The sequence below is a fragment of the Silurus meridionalis genome, chromosome 10 (assembly GCF_014805685.1).
Source record: "Silurus meridionalis isolate SWU-2019-XX chromosome 10, ASM1480568v1, whole genome shotgun sequence".
In the NCBI taxonomy this organism is placed as follows: Eukaryota; Metazoa; Chordata; class Actinopteri; order Siluriformes; family Siluridae; genus Silurus; species Silurus meridionalis.
Genome location: NC_060893.1, coordinates 8194913 through 8216745, shown reverse-complemented (window position 1 = coordinate 8216745; position 21833 = coordinate 8194913). Strand labels below are relative to the sequence as shown.

General features: G+C 36.1%; 2 protein-coding genes across 3 annotated transcripts; both read left to right on the top strand.

Moving 5' to 3' along the window:
* The first annotated feature begins 471 nt into the window (after positions 1 to 471).
* Positions 472 to 1733, top strand: szl (sizzled). The gene is made up of 4 exons (XM_046860050.1): positions 472 to 752; positions 901 to 1070; positions 1184 to 1276; positions 1423 to 1733. The coding sequence occupies exons 1-4, from the start codon at positions 472 to 474 to the stop codon at positions 1731 to 1733; spliced, it is 855 nt and encodes a 284-aa protein (XP_046716006.1).
* Positions 1734 to 6122: 4389 nt separating this feature from the next.
* On the top strand, positions 6123 to 13891 carry dbx2 (developing brain homeobox 2). Of its 2 annotated transcripts, none has more exons than XM_046859946.1 (4): positions 6123 to 6464; positions 7910 to 8002; positions 10930 to 11114; positions 13088 to 13891. In XM_046859946.1, exons 1-4 carry the CDS (start codon positions 6212 to 6214, stop codon positions 13313 to 13315), a joined length of 759 nt encoding a protein of 252 aa, XP_046715902.1. In that variant the 5' UTR covers positions 6123 to 6211; the 3' UTR covers positions 13316 to 13891. The 2 variants fall into 2 exon arrangements, with proteins under 2 accessions (XP_046715902.1, XP_046715901.1); XM_046859945.1 differs by having other exon boundaries at positions 7907 to 8002.
* The last annotated feature ends 7942 nt before the right edge of the window (positions 13892 to 21833 follow it).

Below are 21833 nucleotides of genomic sequence, written 5' to 3'. Positions count from 1 at the left end.
ATGCATTGCATTTGTAAAGACATTTATTAGTAGAGGTAAGCAAGGATTTCTAAATGATCATAATTAATTATGCCTCATTTATGTTATAAAATAATATAATTTATTTAATGAACAGTGATGCTGCTGAGATTTTGGAAAAAATATAGCAAAGTATGCTTTTAAACTACATCCTACAGAAAAATGTGTGTACAGATTGCTAGTGTGCATCATCAAACTGGGCTGAAAAGTACCCTAAGTCTCTGATTGTTTATTTAATGCCCCCTCCTTCATCCCCCTCCTCCCTGCGTCTGCACGTTGTTATCTCCTGCTTGACGTGTCGTCTGCGCCTGTTTGATAGGTCGTTGATAAAACCCTGGCTGAGTCTGCTCTCACTGTATATAAACCAAGGGATCCTCATTCAGCATCAGTCAACCAGACTTCACCTTCAGTGCAAGACTTCTCCCTGACAGGACCATCCTCTACTCTGGAACTATGGCTCTCTTTGCTACCCTGCTTTCCATTACTTTTGTGGCCCAGATCGGGGCCTTTGACTTGGGCCAGTCCACCCGTTGCGTGTCCATACCTCGCCAGCTGAGTGTGTGTCACGATGTGGGCTACTCGGAGATGCGACTGCCTAACCTCCTTGGTGACAGCAGCTTGGAGGATGAGGTGCTACCACGGTCTGATGGCTGGCGTTCCCTGCTGCAGACTGGGTGCCACCCTCAAGCCCAGACCTTCATCTGCTCTCTTATCGCTCCTGTCTGTTTAGACACGTAAGTATTCTAAATCTCACCTTATTTTTTAGATGTTGCTTCTTAGACTGATACAGGCTTACTATATTCTACTCAAATCATCTACATTTATTTAATTGCACATCTTTTCATCAATTTCATGTAAGTAACAATTTTGCTCTCTCTAAAGTTTTATCCAGCCATGCCGAAGTCTATGTCTTGCTGTGAGGGACAGCTGTGCCCCAGTCTTGGCCTGCCATGGCCATGCATGGCCTGAGGAACTGGACTGTGACCGTTTTCCTGATCAGGATGACATGTGTCTCACCCCACTACCCAAGCATGTCGGCAGGTTCTCTAAAGGTCAGTTTCTTAGACTTCTTCAAGATTTCTATGTTCTTATATCATGTATATGTTTGTGTTTATTGTGTTGCAATTCCACAGTAATCCAATTATACATCCTTTTTCTTTTCCAGATCTCCCCCAGCCTGTGTGTCAGTCCTGTCCTTCAGTAGATGAACTCCCTTCTTTGAAGACAGTGATGGATGCCCTTTGCTTCACTGACTTTGGTAAGGAAAAGCATAAGAATACATAAAAAAAAAAAAAAAACGTTTTTTACAAAAAAAATGTCCTATGTGGTGGTAGAAGTTCTACTTCTGTGAGTGTATCCTGGTATCAAGGACACGTTTTAAAATTACTCTTTCTTTCCCCGCAGCCTTTAAAGCCAAGTTGTTCCGCCGCCGAGTGGCCTCCTCAGAGCCAGAACTTGAGGTGGAGGGAAAGGTGGAGTTCATTCAGCGAGGTCCTCTGCTGCCATATGACACCACCAATCTGCTGCAACAATGGCTGCTGCTGAACCTGCGCTGTGCACATACTCTGGTGAAGCCCGGACGTGCACAGCTCTACCTGATCACAGGCACGACGCGCTCGGACGGCACTGTGGAACTTGCACACCTCTTTCCTTGGCTAAAGAAGGACCTGCACATAGCTGCTGCTACCCGCAAGTGGAAGCACCACAAGTGCTGAGGACATTATAGACAGTTATAGAGGAGAGAAAAACTTCAAGGTGAGAAACAGAGTGTACAGAGTGAACCGACATGTAAAAAAGAGAATCGTGTTTCTGGAGCTTTACTTTCTCTCCTCTGGTTGAAAAACTCACTCTCCATTTTCTGAGCACATGAAATTGAATGCACTCCAATAGTAGTTGTTGTTTTTGTTGTAAATACTGAGCCTTTGATTAAAGGCCTTGTAAAAAGATAATATTTTCTATCCAAGTATTAGTGTATTTATGTGTGTTTTATGATGTTTGTAGGCAGAATACAAATAAATGTCATGTAAAAATAATTTCTCACTAGCCTCATTCATTTAATTTCTTTTCCCCCTTCTTTTTATTTTCTTCTTCTTCTTCTTCTTCTTCTTCTTCTTCTTCTTCTTCTTCTTTTTCTTTCTTTTCTTTTTCTGCCTCTTCTTAAAAATACCTGAATCAGGATTCAGAGATCCTGCTGTAACAATGAAATATTGATTTGGAGAAAGCACTGCACCATGGAACACTGTTTCTCACAGACCATTTTATTTTTGTTAATTTATTTATTATTATCAATACTTATTTATGCAGTTATCCAATCAGACAAGCATGTTGCAGCAGTGATCATTTAGATAAGTCAGCTGTTTAACATCAAAATAAGGAATTACAAAATATTCCTCTGACAACACATTTTTCATTACACATTTTTTTTTTTTTTTTTTTATATATTTCAAGTTTTAAGGTTCACGTTAATATTATTTATATACAATGCTTGGTTTTGAGTTACTAAAGTTTGGATTGCAAAACTGAAATGGCTATGAGTATCCAATAAGATTAACATTTCACATTAACATTAATTATTAAAAAAAAAATAGTTCAATCATATTATTAATGAAATCATTTATCCAATACCTATTAAGATTCATATGTTTGTGAATAGAAGCAAACAGTAAAAAAACCTGTAAAAAAAATAAATAAATACGAATCCATGATTATGTTCACTTAACTTCAACAGTATTTCTGTTAAATGTTTTAAGTAGGGTTTTAAGAAATTATTTGCAATAAAAATATTACGTTTTGTAGATTGTATAAAAAATATGTCAGTATTGGCTTTTATTTAATTATTTAAAAAAATTTGGTTTATTTCTATTGTGTGTTATAAAAAACACACCTGTATATTTTGGGTTTAAAAAATAATCAAAAGCCTTCACATGACTGAAAATGTCTTCATAATGCTTTTCAGTTCTAGCATGTAAAGCATCTGTTTTTGGCTGTGAAGAAATATAACATTGGTGGAAGAGTAATATCTTAAAAGCTGAAAATACAAAATAGTGCCGACTATTAATCTGGCCTCTGGGCGATATATTAAGAGTTACCAGAATTATGTTTAAAGTTTCTTTATGGGCGCTCAGGGTTTTAAAGAATGTACCAAGGAGTACCAGGGGAAGGAATAACACCTGAATGTAGCATACAGTGAAGCATAAAAAAAAAAATAATAATAATTTTCATAAAGAAGAAATCGAACATGTTCCTCTTCATTCACTTACTTGTCTTTAGAAACCACTTTTCTGATCAGGATCTGTTCTGGGAACAATGGGTTCGGGGCCAGAGTACACCGGGAATGGGATGTCAGATTATTGTGGGCATGCCCCTTATACAAATTGTATTTGTGTTTTGTATTAAATATGCATGCAAACAAATTAAATTAAATTAAATGTATTCAAATTAAATGTAATGCTCAGTATTCTACAGTTGCTAAATCTCAAATTTGTAAGTGTATTTAATTTGTATTAATATTTGTCATTGCTTTTAAAAATTATATATCAAAATATAATCTTTAAATAAACATGGCCATTTAAAAAATGCAAAACATTTAAATGCTACATTTTTGGAAACAATATTATTGTCATTTGTTGGTGAAATGGCTAACAAATTGGGTTCAGACCACTAAAAAAAGTAAATAATCAGTAACCTAATCTTTTTTCGTTCTTAGGTTTCAGTGTCGCTTACGTCTTTTAATCAAATAATAATTACAAAATTAAATGTCCCACATTTTCCACTTCCCGCTACCCTTACATTATTTTGTTCATCTTATTTGGTTCTAGCTCTGTTTACTGTGCACACTGGGAATGTGGCAACATCGCTCTGGGTTTCCCAAACTGCAGAAGTCTTTGTGTGTGGGTCTGTGTGTGTGAGTGGCTAGCAAATGTGAACAGGGTTGCTGCAATTCATTCTCCTTTGCTACCTCATTATGACTCTATAGACACAATGGGGAGAAAGCACATTAGAAACTTCCGTGCTGTGCCACAAAAAGCCGCCTCAGTGCTAGGCTTTACCGCATTGTCCCCTCTAATTCATGGAGTCTGGACCACTATTGACAATATGAAGTGCCAGTGGGGAAAAGACTATTGAGTGTGCTCTGTTTTTAAGGGGTGGGAGGGAGAAAAGCAGAAGGAGACCTCTCACAGCTGGTCTACTGAGCATTGGATCTGAGCTTGCTCTTTATGGCTCTTCTGTGAGGCCTCTCATTTTCTTTCATTTGTCTTGGAAGATAAAAAAATGGATGAAGGGACTTCAAATGGATTCACATGAAGTGATGTTTGAGAGCTCAGAGATCATAATAGGACAACAGATTTGGAGTTCCCATTTGGCAAAGCCATGCACTGTGGAAGCGATTGAGAGACACTTGATGTCTGGCATGAGGGAAAGAATGTAAGACTGAATGTAAGAATTTAAGGTTTTATGAGTGTCAGGTTTTATGGGGTTATTTTACAAAGGACCTTGAAATGGAACATGGAACAATCAATTACACAAACATTTAGTAAATCCCAGTATTGCTATAGATTTTTAATTGACTTTAATTACTGGCAAATTTGCCCCGTTTTCTTTTTTCTTGTCCACTTGTAATTATATGCAGGATACGGCTTGCTGAATTCTCAGTACACTGTTTACCTTTTTATGTTTACTTTACATAATGCTGATTTACAGTATACAGTCCTTTCAGGTGAAAAGCCTAGAACTAAAATATAAAGATGTGTGTGTTCTTTTGATGCTCATTTCCTCTCTTCATATCAGCCATAACTTTAATCTTGTCTTGGTATTCACCCAAAAGCCTACCACAGTCGAGCATCTCCTCATAGTTAACCGTAAACACATTACATATTCATCACCAGACGTCAGGTCCTCCACCAGTGAGGGGGATAAAACTGCAAATTTGATTACAAGCGCCCTTTGGCTCTGCGGCCGAGGCACAAAGGGCCTGGCTGTCCAGGCTGATTACCATGCCCAGCATGAGGTGATGTTTTACCCCACAGAAATCCCCCAGCACCCCTTGCACTGGGACATGCCTGTTTAGACCTCTGTTTAGGCTGCGCTGTTTCTGCTCACTTTTGCCCTGCTGGAGACCCTGTTCTTGTTCAAAAGGACTCTTATTTAAAGAATGGTTTCATATTGACTGCATTTCACTGTAGTCGGAACAAGTGACCCTACAAGCCACCATAATGTTTAGCAATTTGTATATATATATAGATATATATAATCTAAATATTCTGACACTGAAATGGATGTTTATGTAATAAGTAAATAAATTTGGTATATTTTAATATGTGAAACAGGCCCAGACACATAGATACAACACACCTTTGTATCGTTTCATATCAGTTATGCCTTTAAGGTCAATGTTTGTCAGTATCTATTTTAAACTAGACTTATTTTATCTCATGCATAAAATATATTTTTCTTGTCTTGTCTTATCTTTCTTGTAGCTATGTGTAGCAAGTAGGGACTTACAGGAAATATAAAGAATAAGGAATCGGCTTACATGCTTATAAAATCACTTTCTTGTCAGATATTAATGCATGTGGTGAACTGGACTAGAACTGGAAAGTAGGCAGTTGCAATAGAAATTCAAAAGAAGAGTTTTAAATAAAATAATCTGACATTTTGACACTGAAAAAATACATGATAGCAAATAAATCCGTATTGGACACAGCTATAAAATGTCAGGCAATAGAGCTGTTTATAATAAGGAGTGATGGACTGTGAGGTGGATAAGTTTTATAGGCTGACTCTTGATGGGCTTTTGAGTGAGTGCCTCAGAAAAAGACACAACTATTTACTGCTCCAGGACTCTGTTTCGTGTGCAAGTTAAACTTTGGTCAGGAGTCTATTGTCTCCAATGTCTATCATTTAATGGCCACTTTGACATAATGAATGAAGTGGTCCCACCTTCTGTCCACCAGAAAGGCTCCACTCTTATCGCCTTTCACAATCACACTAGAGGAGCTTAACCAATCAGGACTCAGCAACGCACACCCAGAAGCGAAAGAGGGAAAGGAGTTATTGTTTTCTTTCTGCTTTTTAATGAAGTTTACCCTGTTGGTCTTTCAGGAAAATGCTAGTAGTTGGGACAAACTTTGCAAAGAGCTTTGGATCTGAGACAGAAGGAGTAAATTCATGATAAAGAGAGAATCAGAGAGCAATGGCTGAATCTCCATCACGGCATCTTGGATTTGGCAATTCTGGGAAGAGTTTTCTTATTGATAATTTGCTTCGTTCTGACAACAAATCACCCTCTGCCCAAGTCATACCTACTGCCAGCCAGAAAAGATGCCTTTCTACACTGGTGTGTGGGCCACTGGGACTGGCTCCTAAACGTTCCTGGGTGCCTTCACGCGCTCAGCCAAGTAACACTCCTCAAGAAATGGAGAGAGGGACACTCAAGACACATTCAGGTAGGATGGCATACAGTGATGGCAGCATAATCTATATCTACTACTCCTACTACTACTAATATTACTACTGCTACTAAATACTATTGTGATATTTTACAAAAAACAATTCTAGAAACAATTTGTTTTCCTTACTAGTGTTAAATATCTCTAAGGTTGAGAGCAGTTATGCTCTTTGTGACTTGACCAACAGTGTGAACAAATACTTTATAGCTAGTGATTTGTTGGGTATAAAACCATTATTTCATCAACAAACAGCTTAATAAATATTTGTTTTATTACTACAGAGGTACCATAATGTTGTAATGTTTTTCTTTAATAAAAAATATCTTCCATCTGAAGATTATTATTTGTTTAGATAAATAAATGATATATAAATTCTGGCAACCTCGAACAATTAAGGTATAATTATTATTGCTTTTATATCAATCTATGATTAACATAGTTTAATCTATAAAACTTGAATCTATAAAACCATTCCTGCTGGCTACTTTAAAATAAAGTAATCCTTAATCTTGAAGCCTGTATCTTTATATGATACACTATAATTACACTATACAATAATACTGTAACTAAATTAACTACATTTAACATTTAAAACAAACATTTTCACTTTGTTATTAGTTTAGTGAAGATCACTGTCAAATAGTTTAACACCTAGAAATTCTAATGGTCAAGTCAAGAAGCTTTTAACCATATATAGCTGCCGCCTTACACAGAGAAATGAAACAACGTTTCTCCTGATCCCTGGTACTATATAAAACAACAATCTCAGAAAACAGAAAACACAGGACTAAGAACTAGTAAGTGTCCTCGCCACATAAAGTGCATCGTGTGCAACCTGGTGCAAACAGTGCAAAGACAACACAAGAGGCCTGCCTATCTATCTATCTATCTATCTATCTATCTATCTATCTATCTATCTATCTATCTATCTATCTATCTATCTATCTATCTATCTATCTATCTATCTATCTATCTATCTATCTATCTATCTATCTATCTATCTCTGTTTATTACAATATATATATATATATCTTATACACCAGCATAATCTCTAGGTGGTAAACTATAAAAGTATGAACAAACTATTTTTTTGTTGGCTTAATTAAAACAAATTTTATTTTAAATGTATTTGTTATTATTTATTTCATTACATTATGGATATAAAAGTTAAACCATATCTCTGAGACAGACAGAGACCCATGTATTTGTTAATAGGAGCAATTAAGAGCTAAAGAATGAGGTAATTTCAAATATATATTTATTTAAACCTGATCTCTAGTAAAGTTTATAGGAATTTGATAGAGGAAGAAGTGTGCATTTTATAAAAAACAATTAAAGAACTGCTTCCTAACCATATCTTTTATAACTTTACATACAAAATGGAGTCTTGAGCAGTCCACTTTTCAGTATGTTTTGTGAAAGGTTTGTTGTTTTCTTAGCAGTTTTGGGCAGTGTGCTGCTGTGTGCTTCTCCTCTCGTTCATCCGTGTTATGGTGGCTCCAGTCCACTTACGTGTTCTCCTCCTCTCCTCTGCAGTGAGTATATTTTCCCCCTCTCACACACACACACACACACACACACACACACACACACACACACACACACACACACACACACACAAAGTAAATGGGTTTTATAACTAATAGCTAATTCTTCCCTAATATGCACAGCAATGCATAGCTATAGCTTATTCATCAATCATGTCTATTTAGTATGGGGGAATGGTTTTATTACCATGTACCACACACACACACGCACGCACGCACACACACACACACACACACACACACACACAGAGAGAAAGAGAGAGAGAGAGAGAGAGAGAGAGAGAGAGAGAGAGAGAGAGAGCACAATAAAACCACACCTCCTTTTTTCTGCCAGAGTAGGTTACAATTGATATTAAGAGCACCATAGTGACCAGCCCATTCTTCAGTGAGCTCCAGGCAGCCTGAATGCTCTGCTGTGCCATCCTGCTAATGCCTGAAGTAGCTGCAGCAAAAGGTTCACAAATTGATATAGAATTGCATTTAAATGATGCATTTTAGTTTTTGCATTTATTAATTTATTTAGTGTAAAGCAATAAAAAGATAGAAAGACAGAAGCTAAACAATCATCCTGCAGGGGTATACAAAATTTATATATATATATATATATATATATATATATATATATATATATATATATATATATATATATACACACATATATACACACACATATATATATTTTTTTTTATTTACATATATAACAGTTTTGTTTAACACTGATGATACCTGAAGGCATTATATGAAAGCCCTATAAACCTTGACAAGTGATGTAGCTAAATTATCCACCTACCCACCATCTTCCATGCCTTCCACCTTGGAGGGAAAAAAAAACTTCTGAAAACTTTTTAGTGGCTTGACACTTTCCCACAGCACCCCCCAGACACACAATGCTGCTTTGCCCCGTGACCAATTAGCTCTTTTAGTCAGACTGCACACACGCGACCCTGCTGCCATTTTTCACCACAGCAATGAACTCTAAGTTGCTTTTCTATACTGATCCCGGAGCAGTGAACCCTTCCCAAATCTTAAGCTTAGCCATTCTAAAGGACCCCACAAAACTGGTGTCAGTTCACTAAGAAGGGCAACTTCTAGTGACACAATGCAAACCTACATTCCTATGTAGAAAGAAGGAGGGAACACTTCTGCAGCCTTTTTGTTGTATCTGATAAAAAGCAGAGGCTCGAAAATCCGCCTCCTCTTTTCACATGCTGCTCTCTATCCATTCCAGACTCCCTCTATGGGGAGGAATAATACGATCAATTGGGATGACTTTTATAGACTTATTGGAGCTCATCTTCCCATAGAGAGAATCTGTGTACCTGTAGGGGAAGATACGTATAGAGTGAGGGATAACTGGTCCCTGAAGGGACTGCAGAGGAATGGCAAGGAGCATTTCTTTTGTTAAGGCGCGAAAGGAGATTTGGGGCTACAAAAGAGAGAGGGGGAATAAGCAGCCCGCTCGTGAGTTGACCCACTAATAGAGCGTTTAAGTGGAAACCATTGATCCCGAATAACAGACCAGGAGCGTGACTAACTGTCTTACCCTCTGCTACGGAGGTGGTCAGCGCTGCGATTTGTTGGACAGATTAAGGAGGTATTGTTGAATAGATTGGGGGAAATTGTGGTGCTTGACTTTTTTGTCAAGCTGCACCTGTGGTTAAAAAAGCGTGGGATTGCTGCTTCCAGACCTCTAGACCTCTTATTTCTCTATTATTCACTGGTCATGCGTCTTTCTTTCCCTTCTTGCCTCCTTCTCTTTCTAGCTCATTCACTATACTATACATGTGTTGCTCCAAAAAATCTTACACACTAAAATGCATAATAATAATAATAATGTTATATACTTATTTGGCCATGTCTGTAGACACCCGACCAACCCCAACCATATGTGTGTGTTGATTTTTGTTTTGTTTAGTCCCCCTTTCTTCTTATAACAACCTCCACTCGTCTTGAGAAGGCTTTGCATTAGAATTTGAAGCATGACTGTGGGGATTTGTTCCCATTCAACCTCAAGAGCATTACTGAGGTCAGGCACTGATGTCAGGCGAGGTGGTCTAGGGTGCAGTCAACATTCCAGTTCATCCCAAACCTTAGCAAACCATGTCTTCATGGACCTTACTGTGTGCACAGGGACAGTGTCATGCTGCCACATGTTTGGGACTCTTTGTTGAAATGAAATCTTAATACTAAAGCTTTCAAAGATAATAAAGGAAAATGTGTGCTTTAAACATTATGGAAACAGTTTGGGGAAGAACCAAGGGTGTAGTGGGTGTGTTAGGGGTATTACTACATACCATACAATGATGGATAACACATATATTCTTAATCAAATATAAGAATATGATATTTTCATATCTATGCATCATTTCTTCTTCTAATTTATGCTGTGTGTCAACAGAAAAGTTCTTATTTCTCTTTTATTGAAACACATATACTAAGAAACAAAAATCTGCCATCTTTTCTTTTGTGTAATTTAATCAAAACTTTAATTAGATGCTGAGTGTTCAGATGATACACTTCTTGTTTCTCTAGTTTCTTCTCCTCCACGTTCTTAATTGAAAATTGTCGTTATATAATAAATCCCCCTTGCTTTCCCTTACTATACCCACAACAGTAAAATCAATTGACATAATCACTTAACACTGTTAGCACAATCTGAGCTAAATAGAAATCAACCCTAATTTCACTTCTTTATACCTTTCTGTGTATTTTTTGGTGGTATGGTGCATGGGTTACAAAAATCTATAAAATTAATTAGTAGTTAGCAGCCTCTGTCCTTACTCTTATGTTTACATCATTTTTTTATATTTGAAACAAATGATTTCTGAAGACTTGTTGAAAGAACACATAAAAGACAGAGCCATGTATTTACGTACACAGAAACAACTCTATAGTTCTCTTTTTCTCTTTATCAGAAGGGACAAGCCCCACAGTATGGAGTTCAGGCCCATGCCCTAAACAACACAGAGGGATCCTGAGGAGAGCTGTGTTCTCTGAGCAGCAGAGGAGAGAACTTGAGAAAATGTTCCGCAGACAGAAATATATCAGCAAGACAGATCGAAACCGACTGGCCACAGAACTCTGTCTGAAGGAAACACAGGTAAAACTAACTGCCTACACAGATAAACATCTACATATGTCAGTGGTGGGCCATGCATTTGGTACCTGGGCCTTCAGTGGGGACTTACCCAACTTAATCCACCTCTCAATACCCCCCCTATCATGTCGCACTTATAGAAACCATCATTACTGTGCAAAAACGCAATATAAAAACGCGTGGCATTACAGAGAAAGAGGAATTTCACATAGTGAGGATGAATACTATTTTACTAAAGCAAGAAACCCAGTTAAGACTCCAAACCTCTACACTACAAACGCAACTGTGCACCTAAATCACCTGGAGCAGTTCAGAATCAATATTTGTCTAATAAGATGACAAAAATATTAAACATTAAAATAAAATACAACCCACAGAGATGCAGACTCATAATTTGCGCCACTCCTCAGAGGCTGTAATCCAGTGGTATCACTCGTATTCACTGGTCTGGAAGTGGTGAACAAACCCTTTCCCGGGCTAAGACAAGGTAGCTAGCTGCGGGGTTGGCCAACCTCTCCTCAAGATGTCTAGCTTTTCTTGAAAATTTATTTTTAATTATGTCCTAAACCAAATCAAGTTTCCCTCTGACCAACCAATCAGAGGAGTGAAAAATGCTGACGCTATTCTGGGCCAGCTAGCTGAATATATGAAAATCTGCTAGGCGAATATGAAATCTGATTGGTTAAAGAAACAGAGCTATTTCTTAAAAACGGCAGCAGTACTAACTTTGCAGGCCCTGGGCAGATTAGATTGACATGGCATTACATACAGGCTGAAATTTGAACAAAAAAACGAACATCCACATACACGTACTGGAAGCAGTGCAGCCAAGAGAAATGCTATAAAATGAAGAGAATAAACTTTTGGAAATAAATTAATACAATTTCATTGAACAAATATTAGAATTTAGGTTGTAAATGTAGGTCAGTGCTTCCGATAGTGTTTAGGCCAGCAGGGAAGGCTTTGCTCGCCCTGACCGCCCACCACTAACATACGTTAATATCTTTGTGTGTGTCTGACACTTCACTCTAAATTAGTACAGATGTTTTTTCCTTTTTCATTCACATTTATTAGTATGAAAAAACTGGTATACAGCTTCAGTAGCTGCTATTGTCAATATATTATAATTTATAATTTATAATTTATGGTTATGATTGGAATATATACATACATCATTCTAGAGTCCCATAATCAAATGTACAAGCTATGATTTAATGATGTTTACGTGGTATAGTTCAATGACTTTAAAACTATGTATAATAATAATAATGATAATAATTTAAATGTTGTTTATTAATCTTGTATTAAGTTTACGCAGCATTTCTCTATTGACAGAAACACGCTTCATCAATGATTCTCTAATGATTTCCCCACTGTTAAACTAAAGCCTCTTGAATTCAGTCTATAACACTACATTAACTCAATACAACTGTGGCCATTAGGCCATACAAAAGCTGAAAGCCTGAAAGTTTTCTCAGACTATTGAAGAGTAAAATGAACCCTTTAAAAAAGAAAGCTTGTATAAAACATCTTATAAAAAAATGGCAAAAATCAATAATATTATCCTTTTTATAATTCACAGCTTAATAGAAAAGTCTCATATCAAATTTTCAACACATAGAATATATTTATGTTTGTTTAGTTGTATTCAAAACCCCCCAAAACCCAAATCTACTACAACATTTGTAATGATTTGCATTCCAAGTATGTACACTTTATTGCCAAAAGTTTGCAGACACCTGGCCATAAGTACAGAATGTACTTTTTGAGCATCACATTCCACATTTAGTCCCAATTTGCTCTTATATTACCTCCACTCTTCTGGGAACATGTTTCATTGACATTTATGTTAGTAAAATCAGGTATTTAGATCACTTGTGCAAACTTTTGTCCATATAGTGTATATTATATTTATTTAGTCTATTTAATAATTTTGAAAATACTACGACTCATATTTAAACATTGTCCTGTTTCAGGTAAAAATCTGGTTTCAGAACCGCAGAATGAAGTGGAGGAACTCAAAGGAGAGAGAAAGCCTGAGCTCACGGCCAGCTATGGAAGAGCTCCTACTTAGGAGCATCCCAGAAAAAGGAGAAATAGAGCATTCACAAACCTTCTCCAGTGGGGGGCGCCACACATCCCAAACACCTGAAAAACACTTGAAAGCTCACACACATCTTGCTTCAAACAATATTCAGAGATAAGAGGTGTACACTTCAGTCAAAAGTTTTTGAACACTTGGAGTTTCATTAGAGCCTTTTTATTGTTAGTACCACACAGAAAAAGGTACAGAACCAGAATGTAATAAATATAAAATTAAATAAGTGCTACACTACATTATTCAATGACTAATTTAGCTCACATATACAAATTTCAGTGCTGCATGACTAATACAATGCTACAAGTACATGATATTAATGATCAAGGTATCAGTTGTTTCCATTAAAATAAATCCTTATTGAAATTTTCTTTTTTTTCTTTTTTTTTAATTCATCCGAAAAACCAATAAGGGTAAGTTAAAGCTGCTTTTTTTTTTTACCTAACATCTGAACATCTGTGTTTTTAATTTTTTTTATATATATTGCCTGTTGTATATAATTGTATAAATCTGCATATTATTTACAAACTTGTTCAATTAACTTACAAATTAACTGAAAAATCAATTTTAATTATTTTGTTACTATGGACAATGTAAATAGAAAATGCTAATGTGCTCACAGTGCTTTCCTACAAAACATATGAATTCAATACAGCATTTTGAATTAAACTCATAAAACTTAGAATGTATATAATGTCTAATAAAAATGTCCAAAAGATCCATCATATGAAGTCAAGTCACTGCATATTATAAGAAGGTTAGTTAGTTTGTAAACTCATGTGCCAGGTTGCTTTAACTGCACAGAAATGTTTTTTTTTAAGAAAATAATGTAACTTTTAAGTTCACAAGGTCATTTCACTTGTTTTGGAAAATATTGTGTAAATGTGAAACAGCAAAACCAATTGCAACATTAAATCTACAAACTTATTTTCTTTAGTATAACAATTAACTATAGTTTAAGTATATAGAATTAGTTTATAGTTCAGTTAGGATTAAATTAAACAGGGTGCACTTAAATATTGTCCAATTTCATATACACCAAATTGAACTATAATATAAATAATAAAATACTTCAGATGGAACTGGAAGATATGGAAAAACATTATCATGGAAGATTTTTCTACACTGATTGATCATAAAAGTATGCTTCTAAGTAATGCAGGCTGAATAGATCAAAATGTTTTTACTAAATTATATAATCAGGACGTAATATACATCCACACACTATTGACATTGTTTATACAAAGCGTCTTCTAACTTTGAAACAGGTTAGAGGTTACCACTGTTACTGTAGAAAATTATGGACAATCCCAGATATCAATCTGAAAATTCTAATTGTATTGCTGCTTTGAAATCTGCTTGTATAAATTTAATTATTACATTATTGTAACAACATCTACGATCATAGAATAATAATGGTTTAACATTACTGATTACTGGATAAAACAAGGATAGGTTGGCCCATATTTTTGTTAAAGTTGTCTTATATTAGTGACCTTTTAGCAAATGTGCTACAAGAATACACAATGTTAAAGAATGACGTTGAGGTGCAACATCTCACAAAGCACATGCCTGTTTTTGTTCCATTACAATTTGAATAATATAATCTGAAAATACTCCTGCAGTCATAAACAATATTCTTTTTATGACTTCTACACTATATAGAAAAAAAAGTGACCAGAAATTTGTGATTCTTCCCCAAACTGTTACCACAAAGTTGTAGAATGTATTTGGATGTGGGAGAATTAAATCTTCAGTCCACTTGAGCTAGGAGGCCCAAACCTGTACCAGCATGACAGTACCCTTGTGCAAAAAGCCAGCTCCATGAAGATAAGGTTTACATGAGTGGAAGATCTTGAGTGACCGAGTTCTGGCCTCAATCCTAATGAACAGCTTCGGAAAGAATTGAAACGCTGACTGGACCTGACGCCTCTTTATCCTATCAGTACCTAACTTTATTAATGCCATTGTAGAAAGCACACTAAAGCACCCTTCTCTAAATCTAGTGGAACATCTACAAGTACACTTCAAAATCTAAAGGAAACTTCTTCTCAGAAGAATGGAGGTTATTATAACATCAAATGGGGACTAAATGTGGAGTTGCATGCTCAAAAAGCACACACAAATCTTATGGTCAGATATCCACAAATTGTCCACATAGTGTATTTACATTTACCTAGCATATTATTACAGTTTTTCTTAGTTGCTTTGCAGCATTTCTCAAATCACAATCCTTAGTTCTTCTCTCAAAAACAAGTTTTAATGTCAATGAACATGTCATTCCCATCAGAATGAAAAGTCCCTTTGTCATTGTTCACAAACAAGATCGTCACAATGTTTAGTCATGTTGTAAGTATGACTGCACAGTTTCAGGATTTCTTGATAGAAACTAGGGTTTGGATTACAGCGATTGAAAATGCACACAATTTCACTTCCTTCTGTACGGCATCTATACATTTCAGCAGCTCAAATTCATTTATTTGATTTATTTATATACATCTGAGCCTCTTGAAGTGAGAAGATGTAAAGGAATTAATACATCTAAGCATGCTGTCTACCATATTCTGAACTAAAACCTGAAAAGATTAACAAAAGATCCAGCCTATTAAGAAGCAGCTTTACATGACATAGAGCTAGGACAAAATATAATCAAAATTGATCTAAAGGTGGACATCTGTTCGGGTAACATTCGCACTACCTAGAACTGTTTACTTATACTCTGATGACTAGTTAAGGTTACCTGCCACTAAGCATATTGGTATTTGCTAAACCCTTTCATTACTCTCCAAACTTGAATTGTAAAAAAATGTAGAATCCTGAACGTATTGCTCTCTCTGTGTCATTTGCTCATTTTCTGTGTGTTTTACTATATAACAGTTATGACTATATATATTTATTTAATGACACTGGGCTACTTCTGTCATCTATTTCCAAAAAATTAAAAAATCTTATCTAGAGACTGTTGGCTTGAATTACAGAAAGTCATCAGATCCTGCTGTAAACATAATGTGACACTGTTTGGTAGCATATAATCATTGGCATAAATCCTTATGTGTTATCATCACACTTTCTTTCACATAAACAGTATATCAAGTGCCAACACTCTTTGTACACTAGAACACAACACTCTGCCCTACTGCTACTTAGATAAAAATCTTATTGAAAAGACTCCAATGTATTATTAAGCATAAATAGCTTAGAACTGAGCACAGTGTTTTATTTATTTATTTATTTTAGTATAACGTGGCAGAGTTTTATCAGCCAGTAATGTTAGTATTGAGATGAAGCATCTGTACCTATACATACAGTTGTGTTCAAAATTATTCAACCCCACTGAAATTGATTGTTTTGGTCGGTTTGACATTGATTATGATCATTCAGTCACCCTGCTTACAATTAAATCAAAGAGGCACGTGTAGGTCAGACAAATATAACATAACATTTATAATGAAATAACCACAAATGTCTTTTCTGAGCTCACATCATTATCAGTTTTATTCAACCCCCAAGTGACATTCAATCTTAGTACTTAGTACAACATCCTTTTACAGTTATAACAGCTTTTAAACGTGAAGCATAGCTTGACACAAGTGTCTTGCAGCGATCTACGGGTATCTTCGCCCATTCATCATGGGCAAAAGCCTCCAGTTCATTCACATTCTTAGGCTTGCGCACTGCAACTGCTTTCTTTAAGTCCCACCAGAGGTTCTCAATCGGATTTAAGTCTGGTGACTGCGATGGCCACTTCAAAATGTTCCAGCCTTTAATCTGCAACCATGCTCTAGTGGACTTGGAGGTATGCTTGGGATCATTGTCCTGTTGAAAGGTCCAACGTCTTCCAAGCCTCAGGTTTGTGACGGACTGCATCACATTGTCATCCAATATCTCCTGGTACTGAAGAGAATTCATGGTACCTTGCACACGCTGAAGCTTCCCAGTACCTGCAGAAGCAAAACAGCCCCAAAGCATGATTGACCCCCCGCCATGCTTCACAGTAGGCAAGGTGTTCTTTTCTTCATAGGCCTTGTTCTTCCTCCTCCAAACATAGCGTTGATCCATGGGCCCAAACAGTTCTAATTTTGTTTCATCAGTCCACAGAACACTATCCCAAAACTTCTGTGGTTTGTCCACATGACTTTTGGCATACTGCAGTTGACTCTTCTTATACTTTGGGGACAGCAAGGGGGTGCGCCTGGGAGTTCTGGCATGGAGGCCTTCATTACGCAGGGTGCGCCGTATTGTCTAAACAGAAACTTCAGTACCCACATCTGACAAATCTTTTCTCAGTTCCTCAGCAGTCACACGGGGACTTTTCTCCACTCTACGCTTCAGGTAGCGCACAGCAGTCGAAGTCAGCATCATCTTTCTGCCACGACCAGGTAGCGTTTCAACAGTGCCCTTTGCCTTGAATTTGCGAATGATGCTTCCTATGGTGTCTCTTGGCCACCACATTTAGTAATTCATTTTTGTAATTATGGTGTTTTAGGTCAACTTGATTTGGTCAACTTATCTGTACACATATGAATGTTAGCTACATTTTTCTAATGTATACGAAAACGATATTTTATCAGTGTCCTGTGTATCAGACAACAGTGCTTGAAACCTCTTTTCTTAAGTGATTTGAACTCTTCAGGTTAGTGAGTAAGGCAGATTTGTTGAAGGAGATTGGGCAATATTAAATGGTTAGCTAAGGCAACCTAAACAGAAAGTGCTAACATAAGCAACTTTACTCCTGTGAAATACTTGCTCTGAAAAGAAGCAGATCTGTTAAAATTGAATAATTAATTAAATGACGAAAATCATTTAAAAGGCATGTAGTGTATTAGTTGTGAAATTGTACAGATGCTAGGTGACTTTTTACAAACTACAGTGACACAAGCACAGTAAACACAAATATTACTGGGCAGAACATAATGACCAAAACACAAGTAATAAGTACTTATAATCAAGCCAGGCTGTTCAGAACTGAACTGAAACTCACGCACACACACACACACACACACACACACACACACACACACACACACACAACTGTGTGACTGATCTTTACAACCCGGACTCAAACACACAATTGTACTCACTTCACACATCCATGTCTTCAGCACCACTCATTTTAAATAACTTAATTACTACTGTTTACATGCTGGTTTTGCACATCTTTATTTGGACTGCTGTTATTGTTCTTTTGCACAACATTTTTTTAAAATTTTTTGTTAATTACAATGTTCACCTTACTCTTTTACACATCGCAGTGTGCAATATACAACATGTTTTGTGTATTTGTCTTACATTGTCTTGTTGTTGTCTTGTACTGTCCTGTATTGTCTTGCACTGATTTGTGTTGTGTTTACACTGCTTGCAACAGGTTGCACACGATGCACTTTATGTGGCGAGGACGCTAGTCCTTAGCCCTGTGTTTTCTGAGATTGTTGTTTTATATAGTACCATCGCTCAGGAGGAACGTTGTTTCATTTCACTGTGTACTGCGTCAGCTATATATGGTTGAAATGACAATAAAAGCTTCTTGACTTGACTTTTCAGAAATGCAGTTCTCCACATTAGGTTATTTATTGCAGCTGAAATGTCAAATTATACATTCAAATAGCAACAAGACAACAATGTAGGATGAATGGCAGTAGATAAAATGGTCTTGAAATCTGCACTGGTTTTAAACTGGGTACAACTCAGCAGACAAAAACGATGGTATTTCAAACAGCGACTCTGAAAAGAGGAACATAGGCACAGATGTGTGAAGGCACATTACACTGTGAATGCACATCAGTTCCCCTCCACTTCACTGTCAACAAACTCTCCTGAACCAGATCTAGAGGTGATTTTCTTGTCACCAACAGCGTCAGAATCATTTTGGTCAACTCCTTTCTTTTCGTAGTTACCAAAGTCATGTAAGGACATGTCCTGGGAAAAAAGTTCAACTTTTACCAAAGAAAATGAAAAATTAGGCTCTTTGGGTTTATAAAAACAATTGAAATGAAACCAATTAGAAGAAATGCTTTCATTTGTTTAATATAGCAAGATTACTAGTAATCTGTTCTGTCCTAAACTCAGTTTTAGTGGTGCTTTCAAAATCACATCAAATAGACCCGGTTAAGAAAAAAAAGTGAAGATGGATTAGGACACAAACTCAGGGTGGCAGTTGTTGGATTGCTTGCACATGCTTCACAAAGGGACTTAGACCACTATTAGCCACCAAACATGCTAAGTCAACAAAGATTCACATTCTGGTTTTAACATCCATCCCACAAGCAGATTGCTGTATCCGATGAATAGGGATCAGGTGCCACTTGTAAAACGTTTTACAGACTGGATGTTAATATCTGTCTTCAGTGATCTGAACACAAAAGGACAGGTGAGATGGATAGCCATTCTCAATTTTTTTGGTCATTCACATTTTGTCTGTAAAAAGGTTGTCAAATCTGACACAGTCTGATGTCACATCAAAGCTAAACAATGTATAGACCGTTTTCTTTGTATGTACCTTGCAAAAATTGATTAATAATCCTCAGAGCAAAAGGCTGCAATTGGTCCATTAAAAGTACATTTTAATTGAAGTTAAATATTATGACCATTGATTTTTATACATTTTGCAGGAAATATCAGGACACATGGCTGTTCATTCTACAAATGTATGTCACATGCATCCCAGACCACCACTGAAAGTTCTCTGAGGGATGGGCTTAAGACTTTTCTGTCCACTTGTGGCTTCATCACCCCGGATGGATATTATTATTATAAGTGATAAGCACAACCTAAAACTACCTTCAAAGGTGACTTGGGGCACCACTCAAGATAGAACAGTCCTGGAACAAAAGCAGTGCATCTACCCAAAGTTTTCTGTGAATATTGTGAAAAAAAAAAAATAATAATTTGCAAATCATACACTGAATTTACAAAACAGCTAAACTACTGATGGAGTAATGATGCAAAAACTATTAATTCAGATGTGTAGAATTCATAGATTTAAAAGTAGAATTGTTGCCTGACGGTCAACAACAACATATTCAAGACTGTGGTCTTGTATCAGAGCGTACTTGCAGTAGATTTTCAACATTAACACATTTCAAGCAACACTGTAATAAACTACAAATGAATTGAAGGTGTGTGGGTTTTTATAAAAAAATTACCTTATTGCAGTGATTGCATGTCTTTAAGGCCAAGTGTCCTGTTCCACAATAAAACCATGGTCACAAGATGCTTCTGCTCTAGTGCTTAATAATGTTTTATTAACATGTGATTTATGAGGTTACAAACAGATTCTATCTAATGTAACTTTCTATTAAGTATTTTAGTAGTGACATAAAAAAGTTAATAAATAATTTGAAGAAAAAACAAACCCTCATGTCTCTATTTGAGTCATTATCAGTTGTTTTAATTCTTTCTAATTGCAGTTAAATGTTATGACAAAAATATCTCTCTAAATATCTCTTAAAATATCTGGAAGGATAAGCTGAAATTTGCCAAAACAACAATGAAAAATATCAATGAAGCGCTTCTTGTTTTTTAACCAATAATCTCTGTAGTTAGAATTTATATTCTTAAATCCTAATTGGGTTTATTGTGGAAAAACAGTGGGATTATTTTTTTAGGGTTTTTTTTTTTTTTTACATCTTTCAGCTTACTTTCATGAGATAGATCATAAAAATCTCTTTGTGTTTGTAAGGTGTAAGACATGGTTTTTTTTTTTATTCCTGCATTTTCTGGAATGATTTACACTTATTTCTGGATTTATACTGATTAGTGACTCGTGACCTAATCTGTCCACTAGATGTCATCATTGGTGTATTCAAATTATTGATGCGTTTAAAAAAAAAAAAAAAAAAAGTTCAGCGTGGGGAAAAAGAACAGAATTTAGATTGAATACAATCTCTGATTATGATGCAAGATTCTGATATATTTCACAAAATAAAGTTTTGCCAAAACTCTATCCATCCATGCTAGTTTATGGCACATTTAATTCAATTCAATACAATTAAATTTTATTTCTGTAGCGCTTCTAACAATGGACATTGTCTCAAAGCAGCTTCACAGAGATAAAGGGTCTATAAAGTTGTATAAAAGAGTGTCCAAATTAAGTGCCTATAAGTGTATTTCTTATAATTGTACATTTATCCCTAGAATTCCTGTGGCAAGAAAAAACTCCATAAGATGGTATGAGGAAAAAACCTTGCAAGGAACCAGACTCAAAAGGGAACTCATCCAAGTCAAGTCAAGAAGCTTTTTATTGTCATTTCAACCATATATAGCTGACGCAGTACACAGTGAAATAAAACAACCCACAAAGACAACACAAGACAGTGCAAGACAACACAGGACAGTGCAAGACAACACAAGACAGTGCAAGACAATACAGGACAGTGCAAGACAGTACACAAAACATAAAATAGCTCTGCCAGTAAACCTGTTGTAAAGAGACAAAGTGAACAGTAGCAAAAATGTAAACAAATGTTGTGCAAAAGAGCATATCTATGTCCGGGTGGGACTGAATGTCCATTTATTACAGTTGTATTGTTGAGGTGTTCGGTGATCAGCGCTTAAATGCAAAACTGTTGATGCAACCTGTGGTCCTGAGCTATTGGAGTAGATTTTTGATATTAAATACAGTACAA